The 20,209-nt window shown below is 40.3% G+C and overlaps 1 protein-coding gene across 1 annotated transcript in view; it reads left to right on the top strand.

The window, feature by feature from the left end:
- Positions 1-4,283: 4,283 nt before the first annotated feature.
- gfra3 (GDNF family receptor alpha 3) overlaps positions 4,284-20,209 on the top strand; it is a 43,525-nt gene continuing 27,599 nt past the window's right edge. Inside the window, exons 1-2 of the mRNA XM_054598168.1 lie at positions 4,284-4,313; positions 5,417-5,688. Of these exons, the coding sequence (XP_054454143.1) occupies positions 4,284-4,313; positions 5,417-5,688 (302 nt within the window). The remainder of the gene's footprint in view (positions 4,314-5,416; positions 5,689-20,209) is intronic.

Raw genomic sequence — 20,209 nt, forward strand, 5'->3', positions numbered from 1 at the left:
TGCGCACCCATAAAACTGTGTTTTCCATCACAGATTATGGATATATGTATGTGAAGAAATTTAAGCACATATTTTGCTGGAATGTGTGTGTGTGTGTGTGTGTGTGTGTGTGTGTGTGTGTGTGTGTGTGTGTGTGTGTGTGTGTGTGTGTGTGTGTGTGTGTGTGTGTGTGTGTGTGTGTGTGAGAATGTGCGTGTGAATGTTATATGCACGTGTGTACTTGTTACTGCTATTTATGGTTTGTCAGCCATAAAAAGTGTGTCCTCCACTTTGTCTCTCCTCCATTTATACAATCATCCAGTCCAGCAGTGTACCTAACGGCCCACACCACAGCACTGTAGATGAGGAGCACGGTGCTCCGCTTCACCAAATCCAGACACCATCTACACTCCCTGCAAAACGACTGGAGAGCCATAGGCACAAAACATATGCATGTCTTGTCTACATTTTCTCAATTTTGAAAATGAAATGACAAATACACAAGAGCAGGTTCAAGACTTTCAAAAGGGATCGATTCATGTGATGAATGGTATTTTATTTGTATTAATCAATTTGGACCTATGCAGTGACTTTGAATAGTTTCCCAGAGTCTTGTCCTCACAGGGAGGTTACCAGGTTGATATCATCGTACCTGTACAGAGATTAAACCATAGAACATATCTGGCCACCTGTGATATAACCTTTTGTTGTAAACTGTTATTCATCAAGGAATAGTTCCTGCATATAACAATAACTTGTTGATTTTATATTTAGGTTTGTGTTGATTAACGAGCTGCAGTGTTTTTGATGGGCTTAGTTTTTTTTAAGTTAGCTAGAGCCAGACTAGATGTTTCCTCTTTATGCTAAGCTAGGCTAACCACATACTGACTCCAACAATACTTCATGTCGAGACACAAGATTGATATCAAACCTATCATCTCAGTTGTAGGAAGAGAGCAAAAACTATTTTTTTTACCAACATTTTCAACTTCTCCTTTCGGTCTTTCATGTACTTTCAGACATGTAGTGATATACATTGTATGTAATTATATATTTCACTTTAGATCAGGATCCCACAATGAATTCAGGACAGATGTCCACATATTCAGGTGAATGCCTTTTAGAATGTCTGCAGAATTCAATGAACGTATTATCTGTTGCTGATAAAGATATGGAAGATGTCAGGAAAGGTACAGATGAAAATACAGAGCCACAAATACTTATAAAGAACAGAAGGTACTACTTCAGTTGAAATGAGTAATCTTGCCTTTTAGGAGACTGTAGCAGATCCCAGAGGAACTTCGCAAGACACAGGGACATGAATTGTTTTTTTGCAATGATTAATGTAGAAACATTTTCCTACCTCAGGCAGAAAGAGTGTCATTCTTTTGTTATTCTGTTGAGACGTTATGTGCAAATGAAAATAACAGTGACGCTACAGTGATTTAACAGGTGGAGCCCCTCCAGCCCTATCAATAACCCCACTGCTGTAGAGGCTACATAACGGGAAACATTGTAATATTGCATAATCCTCCCAAATTTGCTTTCCTTTATGGTTCCCTCTCTTTTGTTGCCAGAGGCCATTAAAATCGCTATAATGGTCCTCATATTCCACTATCTTTATTCAGTGTATATTTCTATGATATGTCGGAGGGGAATTATAATAAGCTCTCACTGGAGATGGGGACAAACATCTTAAATATACTTAAATATACAAAACGGAATCATATTTGGTTGACACATTATACATTGAAACATTTTGCATATAGTTAAAGTGAAATGTAACACTATAGCCAGAAAATGATTTAATTATGTTGCAATCAGCCTGTTCTGCTACCGATGAACAGCACCATTCTGACTCCGCATCAAAAACTGCAGATTGTGCCAAGTGCTCCTTGGAAACCCACACCGACGCATGTATGCACCCTTTAGCAAGTGTATGCGAAGCAGCGGGCTTCCAATGTCAATACACTCGCGTCCACTCGCTGAGGGTAACTGACGTAATAAGAAGTGTCAGATTGTTCACAAAAGGCTGGCTAGAGGGGAGGTGGAGGTATCAAAACAAACATAGGACTTTCATCCAGGGGACCTCTGTTTCTGTCCTGTGCGAAACTAAAATTAAATGTGGACATTTTGTCGTATCAGTCGCCAGTCACGTTACTCGTTTGTCAGTCGCTAGTCATGGGAGTTGTTAGCATGTAAAGTTAAAGTTGACTACGCTCTTTTCCTAAACCCAACGAAGCGGTATTGTTATTGTCGTATCTTTCATGCGACAGTGCTGTTGAAGTGATGAGGAAGGATGCTCCGCGGACACTGTTCTTGCTGGTATAATAAAGTTTATTACAAACAAGCAACACATGTCATGACGGACGTCTAGATCGCCCGGAGGTCTCGAGTCGAATCTGTGAGTTCCCTCCTTTTCGGGCTCTTAAACCTCCTTATATAGGGTGCATGTTATTCATATTTGGGCTGAAGTCCAGACCATGTATGGGGCTCCGTTAGTCTAAACATCTACCCTTCCACCCCTGGTATCCTGCACATCCTCTTCCCATATAAGGACAAAGACCTTGGGGCCTTCGCTGTATTGTGCAAGACCTAAAAATATACCACATTATCTAAAAAATATTTTTTTAAAAGACACTGTACATGTACACAGGGTTAATAAATAATAATAATAATAATAATAATAATAATAATAATAATCTTTATTTATATAGCACATTTCATACAGACTATGTAGCTCAAAGTGCTATACATTTGAAAAAACAAACAATAGATAAAATAAATAAATAAAAATAAAAATAGGACACGCCGTCCCTGACTTGTCCAAAACTTATGGTAGAGGGGTATGTAGAGCGATGTTATTTGAAGCTTAGGAGCACTGACCAAGCTGCAGTATATGACCTATTGGGTTTAAAAATAGAATGAAGCAATTCCAATACAAACCCATCCCCGGCTATATTAGAGGTTGGATGGGTAAAACAAAGTCAGGACTTTCATCCAGAAGACCTCTGTTCATATCCCAAAAGTCAATGTTGAATTATTTTAAGTTACTTTCGTAATTTGCGTATTGCACCAAATTCACAAACCTTACTTAACTTACATCACATACATAACGTAGGCTACGTAACGGAAGGTACGTAACAACCATGGTTATTTTAACCCAAATCATCATATTTTACTCAACCTCACCAAGTAGTTTTGTTGCCTAGACCTAGTTGACACCAAGTGGTCATAACCAAGCATTTCCATGGGACGAGTAGGGATGCTAAACATAGTATTTCAACTGAATTAGGCTCTAAGTGGAGTATGTGTGGCAGAAAAAGAAGACAGAAGAAAGTTTAGTTGGAGGATGGCACCTTTGTGTCATTCTAACAAAGTTAACAGTGAAATTCTAGCTACATTTTTACTAAACAATGGTAACCGCATGATACTTACCTGTTTACTTAGCAATATCAATACTTTATTCCCAAAACATTCTACTAAAACTTTTCTTTTCATCATATGTTTAGAGTTAGTGTATTGTGATTTTTATAGTATTTCGTTTGATACATTTTATGTAGTTATTTGTGTTGTTATAACTTGTATTATGCACAACCAACTCTGCTCCCAGCAGACCACATGACCACAGGACAATAATAACATAATAACATGACAATAGAAACCTGTGCAATACATTGCACATTGCACTGTGCAATAATGGTTAAAAAAGTTAAAAGTAGTTGAAATAGTTGTTGTTTTTTTCTCTGTCTGTAAATATAGTATTTCAGTTATTGTTGTTTTTTCTACTGTTTTTTTTATTGCTTATTTATAATACTTGTTTTATTTTATTTTTTATTTTTCATTTTTTATTTTATTTATTTTTTTATCTTATTTTTTATTTTATTTTTAGCTTGTCTTCTTCTGCTATGTCTCTTGTGTGCACTTTACTCTGCGCTGTTGTAAGTCTGCAAATTTCCCCGCTGCGGGACTAATAAAGGATTATCTTATCTTATCTTATCTTATGTAATTTATATTGGTTTACTGGTGACTGGACTAATATCGGTTTCCTTTTCAATAAAAGCTGGAAATGTTTTTTTTTCTTTTGCACAAATTGTAATCACAAAATGTACATATTACTATATAAGGTTTATATGGTTTACATAATAACATACAGTTGCTCACATATCCAGCAGATACTGAACACACAGTGTTTTTGGCCACTAATGAATGTCAGTCCAATATTCACTCTCCTTTTAGCTGTTTTTGGTCTCAACCAACTCCTGAAGGAAGTACCTGTCCCTTTAGCTGCTAAATGCTCCGCTATGTTGACCAGCCAGTCTCAAACCGTGCAGGTAAAGTGTACAGTTTATCACAGCTCTTTCAAACAGCTGCCTGCTGCTGGGAGATGAGGTTGGTGACAGCCATGAGAGTGAACCAAAACAGTTTAGAGGGAAAAAAAGTCAAAGAAACAATGAACTGTAAGATAATGCTGATAATTTACTGTGAGTTGTCAGCATGTCATAAATCTTGTCATATATAAATAAAATGTATTATAAGATTGGATTAGGTTGGAGATAAATTATTATCACAGGTAAAGTTAACTTAATTAAATTAAATACATTAAGATAATACCCATTTGTAAAAACAACACTGCTGTTTTTTAAGTTGATGCCAAAGCAACCAGTTAACGCACAACTAATGACCACAATTGTATAAAAAGAAAGTTATAGGTGTCTCTCATTTCATCGTGCAATTTTCCAAACCATTCGGAAGATTAATAGGATATAGTTCATTTTAATGGCACTGTTTATTTTGTAAGACACTTAGACTTCACTGATTTCGTTGTGGTAGAAGTCCATAGTGTCCTAGCCATTGATGTCCTAGCCAATAAACTACTGGCAGGCAGCCGAAACCTTGAGAAAAAATCTATTTAATCTTTGGGTTTATGGCAACAAACTATAATTATTAGCATATTTTGCTCTTTGGAGCTGATTCCAAAAGCCACTTGGATTGCATCAAAAATGTATCCTTATTTGAGGATAACATAAAATGAAAATAAATACTATTAAACTACTAATCAGTTATAATGAACTCAGTATAGGCCTATTTTCATCCAATAATGTCCCTAAAGGTGATGATGATGATGAGGAGGAGGAGGTGTAGGAGGAGGAGGAGGATGAGGAGGAGTAGGAGGAGGGATGTCGCCAGTTAATAACCCCAGCCTCCTCTGCCCGTCAGCATCATGATGGCAGAATGTACCGGGACCCTCCTCTGACCAGCGGAGCCGCGTCGCGATGACTGTCCGCGGGCTGAGCTGCATCCCCCGGTGACGCTTGACGTTTCCTCCATCCAGTAGTTGTTGATTTACCCCCCCCCCCACCACCACCCCTGGCACTTAAACAAAACTCACTCTCGGAGGCTGCCTTCTCCAGCTCGTACTTTGCTCCCGACTCAGGCTGCTCCGTCGGAGGATTTGAGGAAACTTGAGCGACCCAGAGCACCGAGCACCGAGCACCGAGCACCGAGCAGCGGGGCGACCGGACGCGTGTCCCCGGTGAATGTAGCGGCAGGCTGGGGAGGGGAGTCCGTCTGCAGGGGTCGCACGGCGGTGCTGCTGGACCAGAAGGCACCGAGAAGTCTCCGGTCCCAGCGTTGTTACCCCCCTCGGGGTCCCGAGCACCGCAAACATGCTTCTCATCGGGAGTGTGCTCGCTCTCTTCTTTTCAGGTACGTGCAGGGATTTGACTTTTATTATCATCAAAAAAAAAAAAAAAAAAAAAGGGAGAATTTGTTATGTTTGGTGAAAAGAAAAAAAAAATATATATATATATAACAGTCTTTGTCTAGATGGTCCTCAACTCACAAGTTGACTTTTATTATCATCAAAAAAAAAAAAAGGGAGAATTTGTTATGTTTGGTGAAAAGAAAAAAAAAAAAAAAATATATATATATATAACAGTCTTTGTCTAGATGGTCCTCAACTCACAAGTTGATAGAGATGAGGAAGGAGAGCCTCAGAGGAGGAGAGAGAGCTGCTCCTGTGTCTGTGAGGTGCGTGTTTATGGCCCGTTGTGGTCAATTTCACGGGGATGGATGAGAAGAAGTGCGTGTGTTTGTTTATTCCTGCCAACTTTAGCAGAGTCAATAAATGTTTCATTTGGCTGTTACCGAATATTTACATCAAGCCAGTATATTTTGGTCCCAATTATTCCGTTTTTTTCGGCTGAGCTCCTGTGCTCTCTTTAGTTTAGACAATACATCTCTGGCCATTTCATTTATTCCATCATCAGAAGCACCACTAGGCTACGCCCTTCCAGCTCTGAAACTTTCAAAGGAAGACTGAAAGAGACTGACCAACCCTCAGCAGCTAGGACATGTTTTTGGCTGTTTATCTTCAGCTCTAATCATTCCTTAATGTATTTAGATTTGAATTTGACTTGCTTAAAATGAGCTTGTTTTTAAAAATCAGTTTGTAGTTTTGAAACAATTGTTATTTTTAATGCCATTCTTTTAAAAGCGTCTGCTAAATGACTGTAATTCTTTTTGTACAATACAATTAAATAATATAATGCTTAAAATATATACGGTCTAAAGTAACAGCAATTGATGATCCGTAGAGCACTGTGAAGCGCTGAATTTAGGACCTCGGTCGGCTTTAATGACCACTTTAAGTGATTTTGTCCCCCAGCAAACTAAGGACAACACTTTTGCAAGAAATGAATTGATTTTAGGGGCCCATAGATGTATTTATGTGTATGCAAAGAAAGTGACAATCAAGGTATTCTTAAGATTTGTCAGGGATAATATTGTTCCACTGTGCCGACAGTTTATACACTCTTACACATCTCTAGAGAATATTTGTCTTGGTTATTGTAAAAAGAACACATTTCTTGATATCTAATTATAGTAAATGTTCTGTAAAAAAAACACTTGACCCTGTTTTGGATCCATAGACCTTTTTAAAATGTTTCTCCTTTTTTCCATTGATAGTTTTTTACACAAACACCATACATTATATACAACAAATTGAAGATTTTAAAATTGAAAACAGCATTACTAGTTGCATTGAATGGTTTCTAATACACAAACAGGAAAAACCTTTACTTAAAAAGTGCAAAATATCAAACCAAATGTAAGAAGTTTTGATTATACGCCGCTTGTAGATGACCACTTTGTAATTGATGAACTTGCTCGGGTGTAAGCGTAGCACTGTTCTGATGGTGACCTTGTTTGGTTTATTCCTTTGTGTTTTAGTGTGTTTTGTATCGTGTCAGTGTGTTGAAGAGCCTGTGTGTGGCCACTGAATGCTGACAAATGAAAAGAAAAAGAAAGAAAAAGAAGGGGCGTCTTTACAGCACCATAGACTCACTCTGAGAGAGCGTCTCTATTGTTTATAGCACAATAGCGGCCGTGTGGTAAAGCCTTAAACTACCATGTTAAGAGTCACGTACAGGTGTTTGAGCCAAAGAGCTAAAGGGGCATTTTAGTGAGTGTCCATTGCTCTTTATTACATACTTTATTACATACTTTATTACATACTTTATTACATACGTTACAAATGGGTCAGTGTGCGGCGGCAGATCTACCAAGCTGGACAAAGGAACAAAGACCCATGCATTGTTTTCTGACGTTGGGAGTGATCGTGACTGAGCCGAGAGAAACAAACTGCTGAGTACTGGAGACCCAAAAATCATACGGTCAGAAAAAGATTGGGAGGAAACATAAGTCTGAAAGGCCCTTGTCAGTGGGCCAAAAACCCTTTCCTGTGAAGGATTTATGCAAATCCTTCAAAGGCCTGAAGATGAGATAAGTGGATTGGTCAACAGGTACACATTGTGGGTAGAAACAGAGAGACACAAGTATTAAACTGATTTAATATGTAATCAATGTCCAGGAGTCCAAAGTTTCTTATTAGGGCACGCCCATATCTGGCTGTTGCTTCTTTTTTTCTTATTTTTTGAAGTCACAGTGGGAGGTCGTCTGACCTACTTAAAAAGGTGGAGTCTAACAGGATGACAAACCAGTTTCAGTTAGACTTTGCAACATCCACACATATTATTCGTCAGTCTTGGACTTTTTTATGGTCTTGTTATCTCGCAAGGAAATAATGTTTTCCGTCTTGTGTGTGCATGTACCTGTCAGTCCACAGCTAATTTTGCATACTGCTGAGCCTCTTGGCTTGTTGGGTTTTCAATGCTCATTTTTGACTGTGTGCTTAAAGACCTCTCGGGGTTGCAGTGATTCACACTTATTGCAAACATATTGCAACATATGCATATTGCAACAAAATGGAGCAGGTGCAGGCCAGCATATCTGTCGCGTCATTTCTGTTTCCCCACTAGGAGCAATTAGTATTCATTAAAACGCGCAGAGTAGTGGTCGTGCACCTTTCTAGTTTGCAGTAGTTTCGGTTTAATTCGCGCTTTGCACCACTTGGAGTAGCAGTAATGAGTTCACACCAATTTCAAACATGTTTGTGTGTTTATTTGACTTCTAAGCACACATGTGGATATGTAGTCATCAGTTCTATTCAATTTTTCATATAAGTTGATATATACCCCTCAGGTACCCCCCAGCAGAAGTACCTCCTGGTTGGGAATCAGTGGATTATATCAGTGCTGTAGCAGGACTAATGAAATTCCCCCACAGTGGCTTACGTGTGCACGGACTGTACTGCAGCACGGCCCCGCTGTGTTCATTAGTCGCGTTAATGATTGTCCAGCTTGTAGTGACACTGTAATGTTGAGTGGCAGGCTCTTATATCTCCCCGTCTCCCTCGCCTCAAGTTAACCCCCCCCTTCTCTCTGTCTCCTGCAACGCTTTCAGGTCACGTTTGATTTCTCTTTTTCTTTTTTCAATCTCAATCTAAATTCCCCCTCGGATTCAGCGGCGCGTCAGAATAAATTGTTCAAGTCGTTCAATGAGGAAGTGCAGCCAACCGACGCCGGTGTGCAAACACATTCGGAGCGGCGGTGGTTGACGTCTTATCGGTGCGCAGGCAGGTGTGCGTGTTTGTGTGTATTTTGTAGGGGTGGGAGGGTGCGTGACAGGGCTCATTTTGCATAGGCGCCCGTAGTGGGTTTTTGCAGACCTATACTGATGCTGATCCTTTGGAGTGAAGCTGCCCTTGATGAATGTTTACCTTCTCCCTTGGGTCCCCCTTCAACGTACAGTTTCCCTTTTTTGGTTCCCCTTAAAGGCCTTGAAAACCAATCTCAATCAGCTTCTTACAGTGTGAAACTTAGTGATAGGGTCCTACATAAAGTACTGTTTTGTACTTGAAACACATCAACGCTGGTGTAAATATTGACATTTCTCACAAAATTTCTAGAAATTTGTATGTCATTGCTTAAAATACTGCATGGTGGTTTTGTGGCTAGCACCGTTACCTTAAAAAAAAAGGGGCCCTGGTTATATTCCCGTGCTAAACAGTCCTTCTGTGGGTAGTTTGCATGTTATCCCTTTTTCAGCTCGGGTTCTCCAAATATGTGCTATAGGTTGATCGATGACTCTAAATTGCCTATAGGTGTGGATTTGAGCGTGAATAGTTGTCTCTCTCTATATGTAATTCGGCGATAGTCTGGAGACCTGTCCAGGGTGAACCCTGCCTTCACCCAATGTCAGCTGAGATCAGATCTAGCACCTCCGTGACTCTGAATAGGATAATAGGTTAAAGATAATGGATGAATGGTTGAAAATTGTACGAAACGCCATCTTCTGTTTAAAAAAAATGTTAAGATAAAGTTGACCCTTTGGGAATAATCTACGTCATGAAATAAAAGAATCACATCGACTTCAAATTGGACTTTCTTATGATGCATGTAATACTTAACATCTTTCTTAAGCTTGTACAAAGGCAATAAAGCTGCCCATGATATGTGATATGAGTTAACTGAGAATTACAATCCCTCATTGTGGAGGTTGTTTTATGGCTTTTTGACACCTACAGCCTATGGGCATATCTACTCGTTGTCTTTTTGAATTTTCACAGTTCATTTTGTTTGTACGGCCGCTGGTGTTTCAGAGAATAATGTAGCACACAGCACATAGAGTATAAACGTCTCCGTTCATGCTCGGATCTATACGCTATAAACAAAGCTTTAGAGTGTTTATATAAAATGAGCAGAACAGTAGACTGGCCAGCCACAGTGCTGGGTCCATCCTACATCACCACTAGCAGTCTACAGCCAGGAAGAGAGCAGACAGCACTCCGGTGACGGAGACGCTAACCTTAGGGTCTGCGCTGGCTGAATTTGAGTTACTAGAGCTGTGACAATGTCTCTCAGGAGCTGGTTCCCGCTCTCCTCCCGGCAAAGTAGTCTCCCAGTGGCGAATAGAGGGACCATAGGTCGTAATTCATGTCTCATTTAGGGTCTGACGAAAGGTAAATTCACCAAATTCAGTCCCCGATGCCTTGTCAATATAGGACAGGCTACTGTAATCGTCATATTTGTTGACGCTGCATCAAGTCTCGGGTCATAGAATATCAATTTGACTCATATCCTGTAAAGAGAAAAAGGATTTAAAAACTGATCAGTGTCTTTTTAGTGTCAAACATTTGTCTTTTGCCAGATGGACTAACCCACAGAACACATTTCTTTCAGCCATGATTAATAATAATGAAACATAGGTCCTTTAAATGAGTATTCTAGTGATTTTGTCTTTACCTACACCTCATGGGGTTGAAAGTCTTGCTAGAGACACACACACATAAAAGGAACGGTTACATAGTTAAACCATTCAACCATTAGTCCTCAGCATGGAACAAGCTCGAAAAGTATGTATCCAACATTATCAGTAATGTAACCAACTTTGATTGGACCATTCATTTGTTTGGTTAATGCTCACATCTATCAAACTCCACATCTAGAGTTTGTAATGCAGGCTTTCTGTTAAACATTTACAGATTGCCAGACTGAACTCAGATAACCCTGATGACATCACAAGGGTTATGTCTTAGGTCTGGTCACCCGAGAGAATGGAATAACAAAAGTTATTTGCAAAACCTTCCCAAAATTTGGGATTGTGGAAGCTTGGTGACATAAAAAAGTACAAATGTAGCTGACGAGCTAAATGCTAAAAAGCTAGCCAGGTTGCCTAGCAATAATCAGTCAACATCTCCCAGAGCTTTTATCTATTAACTCTCCTCTGTTCAGTTAGCCGTTGTTCACCATTGCACACAACTTCACTCAATAAAACATGATCGAAGAAGGAAAATAAAGCTCTCAATGCTAGCGAGCCTGCTAATGGTCAGTTAGCTAGCTTGTTAGCTTAGCTCCGTCGTGAGAGAACAAGTTCAAATAGTTTATTCAGAAGAACCATCTACTCCTGTCTCAGAACTGTCATTTACTTAATCACATAGCTAATAAGCTACTATAGCCGCCTCCATTTTGGATTCTTCTGCTTTCCGTTCCCTCTAATGTCGGAAAGTTCAAGGCATCTTGCACAGTTCAATGTTCACCGAAGTTGACACAAAAAACATTTGTGCGGATCCCCTAATCTGCGAGTTAATCAAACTGCCATAAACGTCATTCAACAGTTTTCACAGGCTGAGTAGCACTCAACATGACTAGAGAGGTTAACTTCAACAATGAATGGAATTCCCCTTTTAAATTATTGGAAAACATTGATTGATATTGATACATATATGATAGTAGTCTTATTTTTTTAAATTACCCCATCCAAAGACCCTGTCTCCATTTATAGCACATAAAACACGCACAGGTGTCAGGTGTTTGAAAGTGTGGGCTGTAGGCTATCTCACCTTGCAATTACTGAAGATTCCACAGCACTGCAGGGGTGTGTGTTTTTGAACAACAGGAGTACCTCCAGTCGGTAGAGAGAGAGAGAGAGAGAGAGAGAGAGGGAGATTGTCTTATCTGTATTGATCTTCGGCGACAGACGATGACGTCTATGAAGAGCAATGAAGCCCGAGAAATGAGCATCATAAACCTGCTTTGATGATAAGTGTGAAAAGCTGCTCGGAAAAGGAGAGGCGATCAGCCCGGGTTAGATGAAAGAGAGACAGAGAGTGAGGGATAAGGGGAAAAGATGAGGGTGATATGAGAGAGAATGAATGGCCTACGATAGTATAAGGAAATCTCTAAATAACCCCCCCCCAATTAAAATCTGGCAAAAATTATTCAGTAACGTTATTCAACCTGTCCTCATTGGGAAGTGAAGTGTAGGGGTGCCTCTAATGAACCAGTGGCATCAGTCTTGGGACAAAACACTCACAAGAAATGTCACACATGTCCACAGTTCTTTAAGGAAATCCTCAAGATCCACAGAAACAGTCCAAACCAGGGTAGAGCTGAGGAAATTCCCTCTGTCGCTGCACATGATTAAAAGAGCAATCCTGATCCAGGTTCACTTGGCACAAGCTGATCCTGAATACTGCCATCAGATAGCCTTTTTAAGTAGCTCTGCCCAGACACAGATCCTCTGAGAATCATCAAGCAACCAGCTCAAAAACCAAGGGCTCCATCATCCATTTGAAAACACATCTAAACATAACTGACAAGGGAAATAAATGCAGACGCATTGAATATTGGCAAAATGAAACTAGATCCATTACCAAAGTAGAACCTCATCATTTATTGAAAAAGAGAATAGCACAATACCTTGTCAGCATTAAAAACCCAGATGCATATTCACAATGTACAGACTCAGCGACCATAAAACTAGAGATGGCATCAAGTCGGTATCATGAGGACTGGAAACCCAGAGAAGAGAGAATCTGTTCCCACAAAAAAAGACTAAGGTCCTATTTTATCCTTCTCTGCCCAATGTATGAAGCTGTCAGAAAAAAAGCAATTCCAAAACCAGGTTAGAGGCAGAGACAACATGTGATCAACCTGTGTTTAGCAGAAGAACCACAAGTCATGCATTCAACCACCCAGTATGTAACCATATTAGAGAAAAAACGTTAATTAGAACTATTCAGGTTGTATTTGATTATCTAACTCTAAGTTCGATGATTTAGTCATAATTTCACTGTAATTATTTATTTGTCGGCTGTCTATTTATCTGTTTGAGACAATAACGTGTGATATTATTTTCAAATTTATATTTTACGTAATATATTATTGTGGATTGTTCTTCTTTGGCAACATGTCATTAAAGCTTATTGAATTGAATTGAGGGGGGGGCAGGGAGAGACGGAGACAGACAGACAGAAAGGGAGACGAAGAGGATTAGAAGTGTTGTGAGGTGAATGAACTTGGTGAAAGAAGTGAGGAAATCTATCTTCCTTCTTCTGTCACATTTAATGAAAAATGAGCAACTTACCTGGCCTCCATCCACCTGGTTCCATCTGATCTGGGTGCGGAGTTGTGTGTGTGTGTGTGTGTGTGTGTGTGTGTGTGTGTGTGTGTGTGTGTGTGTGTGTGTGTGTGTGTGTGTGTGTGTGTGTTTATGTGTGCCGTGTGCATGTGTGAGTGTTTGTGTGTGTGTGTGTGTGTGTGTGTGTGTGTGTGTGTGTGTGATAACGTTCTTCTCAAAGGGAATGGTGTATCCAAGAGGGTTAGTTTGGAGGTCTTCTGTGTGTTTTGTTGATAACTGGGATTTGGAACTCAAACACAGGAGCGGCAGATGGTGTGTTGGCTTCTGCTTCCATGGCTGTGTGTGTGTGTGTGTGTGTGTGTGTGTGTGTGTGTGTGTGTGTGTGTGTGTGTGTGTGTGTGTGTGTGTGTGTGTGTGTGTGTGTGTGTGTGTGTGTGTGTGTGTGTGTGTGTGTGTGTGTGTGTGTGTGTGTGTCAAGTATGCAGAGGCTTTAGATTGGGTGCTTGTGTGTCGGTGTGTCCTTACTCAAACTCAGTGTCGGAGTCAGTGGTCCCTGAAGGTACCGCTGCTCTGTGTGGTCAGAGCCAGGGCTGATCCCAGGTCAGCTGCGGCATGACCTCAGGCCCATCTGTTATGGTGATGACAGATGTGTCAGAGACTGGCTTCGGATCTGTGGCTGCACCCACAATCCCCAGTTAGTCTTTTCGACAGACTGCCCTCCCTATTTGCCGGGGGGGCCTCTGCCAGACATTTAGTTTGTTTCTTCAAATCCTAAATATGTTGGGAAAAACTGCAAAGAATGGGCTTCCTACTTCTTACTTTTTGTCTGACATTAGTGAGGAGTGAGAAGCACCAAACCATATGATAAAGAGGTGACTGAGGCATGAATCCACCGGGACTAATAATCATTTTCAGAAACACATTTCAGTAATAAATCAATATTGCTAAGTCCATAGTTTAATGATATTTAACTCTGCCCTTGCAAAGCCAGGTTTTATGTTTGTGTTTGTGTGTGTGCGTGGGCGCGGCACTGTTTAAGTCGAGACCACCTAACCAGGTCCAAGTCATGACTGATTATTTATTTTTCAGCTGCTGTTTCAAATGAAAGAGTTAAAGTTGGAGGTCGACAACATTGGTGAAACCAGCAAGAGTAAGGTAGATTTTAAGAAGCATCCAAACAAAAAACTAAGTCCAGTGTTGCCAACTCTTTTCCAATGAAGGCAGCTAGCAGCTTTAAAAGTTGCACTCTTAGCAACAGTGACAGCCCGTCTCTTCAGGCGTTCAGCCAAAGCCACTCCCCCAAAATGATCATGATGAACGTAAACAACCAACAGGGCTACTGTTAGTACTCACAGCTGTCAAGCTAACAGAATGAAACAAGGAATTATAGTCCTGCGACAGATTTTTTTTCTTTATATATATACAACTAAAGGCTGTTCATTACGCCTGTCATTACATTTTACCAGGAGTGGGATTAAAGATGTATTATTTATCCTTAATTCTGCGCAAGCAAAAGGCCAGTGGGTAATTTAGGGTTTATCTTCTGGGGATCATGAATTTCCCTGGTCGTGTCATTCAAGTCTGTTTACTAATTTATGCGTATCTAGAAGAAGGGAAATTACAATTTGTCCTGGGGATGACACAGAAAATGAATACAGTGTCAGAAATATGAAGATTTAATCACTCCCACGTGTCAGAAGACATTTTACCTTTTTTTCAACATCCCCCATGTTGGATCAATGCTTCCTATTGAGCCTTTGTGCAGAGGTGGACTTCTTCCAGCATGCTTATTGGAGGTTCGATTCACGACGACAGCTGTTGTGTCTCCTGTTTATGGGTTTCGTATGTGTGAACGGAGTGTTACAGTCCGTCTTAAAGCCTGACACCCAATCCCCCTGCAGTTATCCCGTAGGCCTCAAATGACTCATTCTTTTCCAGCAGTTTTCTTGTGAAAACCACAAACGGATAACAGTCCCATTTTGCAGAAACACAAGGGCTGGAAGTAGCAGCTCCTTTAGGACACAGGGACACGGCAGGGGTTCCTTTGTGAAATGGAAAGAAAAACGGGAGGCATTCATCACTGTCTGAGACCTTTGCAACCAGTCAGACATTATCTAATATTTGCTCTTTGATCACAAATTACGCTAATTATGGCTCCTCTGTTACCTCCGTTTTTTATAAACAAGAAAGTGAGAGAATGAGAGAATGTGGAGGCTTAGTGATTCAGAACCTGGGAGTGTCTGTGAAACGTGATTAGAAATTTGCAGGTGACACACTAACTTTTGCACAAATTATTCTGGTTCATGTCGGAGGGGGAAGAGTGCTGGCTTTCTGGCATGAAGTGGAGAAGGGAGAAGTGGGAACCAAAGCTCAGCTCATATCGTTGATTTTCTGCAAACTGCTCCATATGCTCTTGCTCACACAATTTTATATATTTCTTTATTATTAGATTGGTTGACCTACCCTGGTGCTGCAGAACTAATTTAACCAATATGATGTTTTTGCTCTGTTAAAAGGTCACTCAGACTCCAATTATTGGCTCTCAACTTAAGCTTTTTCTGCGGAAGTACAGAATAGCGACCCAAAGTCCATGCGTCGGCTCTTAGATGTCCTCTATTCACAGGCTGCAAACATGGAGTCTGTCTTCACTCTGCTGCAGTCCGTCTCTCCAGTAAGAGCCCTTTAAACCTCAGCCATCAGCCATTAATGGGCAGCCTGCTCCACTGCTGCGAGGTTTTGGCGCTGTTAAATTCAGTGTCAGTGTTGTTTTCCACTTGTTTTCTGGGTATCTAACCAAATCATGAGATGACTCAAAGCTCGGATTAGCTGTGATTAGCTTTTATTTAGAAATGGACCATATGAGGGCTGTCACTTCTTTGATCAACGTATCCACATACAACAGTTTGCGTGATATCATACGAAAAGTTACCATTCATTTTTTGTATGTTTTCCCACAAAAGCCAGCAACACGTGTCAATATCCGCTGATTACATGCATACAGTCTTTTTAAAATAAAAGACCACCTTCACAGAAAACTACTCAGTAGGGTTTAGGCAACAAAACTACTTGGTTCGCTTTAGGAAACGATCATGAAATACTTAGATAGGTTCAGGCTACAAAACCTCTTAGATCTGGGACAAGATTGTTGTGTGAGTTAAAATAACCAATGAAGTGCTTCAACTACATCATGAAAGTGACGTGACAAATAAATCAACATTGATTTCTTGTTCCACATGGGTAAAGAACTGCGGCTGGTTGTTGGACCCATCCACCTCTTATGCCCAACCTGTGTGTGCTATTGCAGTGTTTATACATCCTTGTTCATGATTATGTGGATAACATACAAATAATTATTTTGTTGTATATCTACGAATTATGGCGCATTGTTTTTTGTAGGTATTGCTCCGAATGCTGAATGAGACCAGCCTGCTTTGATATACCGAAGATTCATCACACAAAACTATGTCAGTTACAAAAAACATTTGGTTCAAACACAAGAAAACCTTATTTTGATAATTAGAAAGTTTGGTTTTGACCTTGTTTTGCATTATTTTTGGCAGTGGACCTTGAGTGACAATACGCAAAACACAAGTCATGTAACCTTATTCTGAGGTTCATTGTGGAATTGACGTTGTTCCATCCATTGTCTTATCAAAAAGTGTCAAAGAAGTCTGTGTATTGTGTTTCAGAGATATCTACTGATATGAGCATGCTAACTAGCTAGCCCCGGCCCGTCCTGTCTTGTAATACCACTTGTATCTCAAAAGGTGATTGTTAGTCTCTGTAGCGTCCAGTCTGTCCTCAGTACAACATGAGAGGACAAAGAAGTAGAGCTGCCCCGTGGGCTTGTCAATCATGTCGAGGTATGCTTTCATAGTCTGTTTAGTGGATTAGTTAACACATCCAGTTAGCTGTAGCAACTCACTTTCGCCAGCACAAAGCCCAGCGCCGGGGATCTCGGCAAAAGTTCTGTTGCTGCTGTTACACAGTTTATACACCAGCACTACAACAGCCCGCTGTGACTCGGATTTGCCCTGGATAAATGTGAGTTGCTACAGCTAACCGCTAAATGAACAAAAATCTAAATTGTTCTCTCTTTTCTGCCATTATTTATTTAATCTAACAAACAAATACATACATGGACCATAACGCCCCTGGTTGTTAGCGGCACGTTAAACACACAGATGGCCAATGCCGCAGGTTAAGATTATAAGAGGCAGTGTTTTTCTGCAGTTTGGTCAACCTTTGCTTATTCCTAGTATTTTTATTTTATTTTATTGTTTTAGATTGTAAGGATCCAGTAGTAGAGGCAAAATGCTGACCCCTATTTGTTTGGAGGATGTGACCAGATCTTACACATTGCACCTTTAAACAAACACCTAGTTTATAGGTAGAGCTAAAATTCTAAATTTCAAACAAAAAGTGATACCAAAATGGAGGCATGTATATTTATTCATCAACATTTACTCCTGGTTATTTTCCAGGGAAGATAAATTAGTGAGGAGCTTTCTCTCTCTGACTGAACATTTTGAAGACTTGGAGGAAGAAAGGCTTGCTGCCAAAGTTAGGTTTAGCTAACCACTAACCGAAATAGCTGAATACGCACACACAAACAATTGTGTAGTAATTTAAAAGCAACTGGACGTTGCATGTTTGGATACTTAAGCTCTGCTTTAGATTCACGCACAGTAAAGTGCTAATGAATAATTAATCTAGCTTCCTGTTCATTCACTGATTACCTCAGTCCCCAAAATGTTAACTCCATCCATCTGAATCTGACACAGCATTTAAGTGAGAATCCACAGGTATATGTCTTCAGTTTATCTCTTTGATGCTAAGTCGCTTTCCATATAGAGTTCTATTTCCCAGCAAGCACTTTGGTCTCCACTTTTTTTTTAAATATTTTAGTCATCACTTATAATGAATTTAGTAAAAAATGTATTATAATAATTTATTTACCTCTGAAATAAATGAAAGAAGTTTGGTCAGATATCGGCTTTGATCCTAGGATGCAATCAAGCTCCACACTTTAGCATCCCTCTCCTGTGATTCCATTCGGAACATCTGTCCTTTGCGCAATGTGGTGTCTCTGAATATTATATTCTCTAATTACCACAAGGCACTCCTTGCAAATTAAACATATTGCTTTGCTGCTTGGAGATGGCTGTAAAAGTACCAGCCAGTCCAGGCAGGGTCAAACTGACGGGTTTCATTTAGCATATTTTACGTTTCGGTGTTGACCAAGACATGTTTTCAGACTGTCAAAAACTGTGGCACAAGAAAAAATAATTATTTGTGAAAGGTGCATTTTTCTCAACTTTGTTCATACTGACACTTGAGAAAATAGTATATTCATTCATTTTCAGTAACCTGGTTATCCAGTTAAGAGTCGCAGGGGTGCTGGAGCCGATCTCAGCTGTCAATGGTCGAAGGCAGGGTACACCCTGGACAGGTCTCCAGTCTGTCACAGGGCAAAATAGTATATCATTTCCTATTTTAAGAGTTACACCTTGCTACAATTACTGGATCAAAAACTGTGGCATGTTATCATTATCAGACTAAACACTAAGCAAATTTTGACCTTGTATTATTTGTAAGATTTGGACTCCTAGAGTGTAATTTGCAGTCTGTTTTAATCCGCTAATGGACCAGATGTACAGATGTTAGCTGAGTCCAAATGGAGCGTCACATTCCGCTCAAAACCTGGAGCACTCGCTGAGAAACGTGACCCGTTGGTTGCTGGATTGAGTGAATGTCAAACAAACGGGCCACTCGGTCTGAATGCTGGTTTTCCTCGAAGCAGCTCTCCAGACTCTTCTGTGTATTCACACAGAGCTGGTGTGCAGCAGATGGCATACTGTATGCTCATTGTTTTCAGTGGGAAAACAATGATAAACTCCACCAGCACTGATGGAGAGTGCTGCTCGCCGCCTGCAGACACAGAAGCAACGACATTTTTTTTTATCTTCCTTTCTGCGATCCACTGATGGCAAACAGGCTTTTGGGAAATTCTACCAAAATGGAGGCATGTATATTTATTCATCAACATTTACACCTGGTTCTTTTCCAGGGAAGATAAATTAGTGAGGAGCTTTCTCTCTCTGACTGAACATTTTGAAGACTGAGAGGAAAAAAGGCTTGCTGCCAAAGTTAGGTTTAGCTAAACAATTTCGCCGCTTGGCGCTCTCTCTGGTCCGCCCGGCCCTCTGTCTTGGCAACATAACACGCTGTGACTTGGACTTCCTGTGGGAACACCTCTTGAGAGTGTCCTAAAGGGGCCTACGGCTACAATTACTAGGCAACAACAACACTGGCTACCTTATTCATTTCAGCAGGATTCCTTTGGTGCAGTGGGGGGGGGGCAGGGTCCTGTCACAGAGCAATCTGGGCCAAAAAGGCAGAGTAGTAGAGCAACAAAAGTTGTTTCTGGCTCTGTGTTTGCCACTGTAGCGATACTTTACTTTTTACTTCACCAGAGTTGAGACTGACAAGACAAGAATGTAAAACAAAATTACATTTATAATAATGTGGGGTTCACTCACTCCATTGTTTAATTAGTTTATTTTGCAGAGGATGTACTTAAAAGATGGTGTCACAATATATAATAATAATAATTAAGCCTTTATTAGTCCCACAATGGGGAAATTACAACTCTCTGCATCTAACCCATCCCGGAGGAGCAGTAGGCTGCTCAGAAGCTCCCGGGGAGCAACTTTTGGGGTTAGGTGTCTCACTCAAGGACACCTCGGCATGTTGACTGTAGAGGGGTTCGAACCACCAACCTTGTGGTTGCAGGACAAACGCTCGACCTCGTGACATATAAATGTTAAAGTATCATATGATCTATTTGGTAAAAAATATACATGAATTAAAAATGGTATGTCAGTTTATTATTTACATGAAAGAAGATGTCATATAAAAGCAAATCTATAAAAATGAGTTTTAAGAAGTGATTTAAAAGAGG

Source organism: Anoplopoma fimbria, chromosome 4, assembly GCF_027596085.1.
Source record: "Anoplopoma fimbria isolate UVic2021 breed Golden Eagle Sablefish chromosome 4, Afim_UVic_2022, whole genome shotgun sequence".
In the NCBI taxonomy this organism is placed as follows: Eukaryota; Metazoa; Chordata; class Actinopteri; order Perciformes; family Anoplopomatidae; genus Anoplopoma; species Anoplopoma fimbria.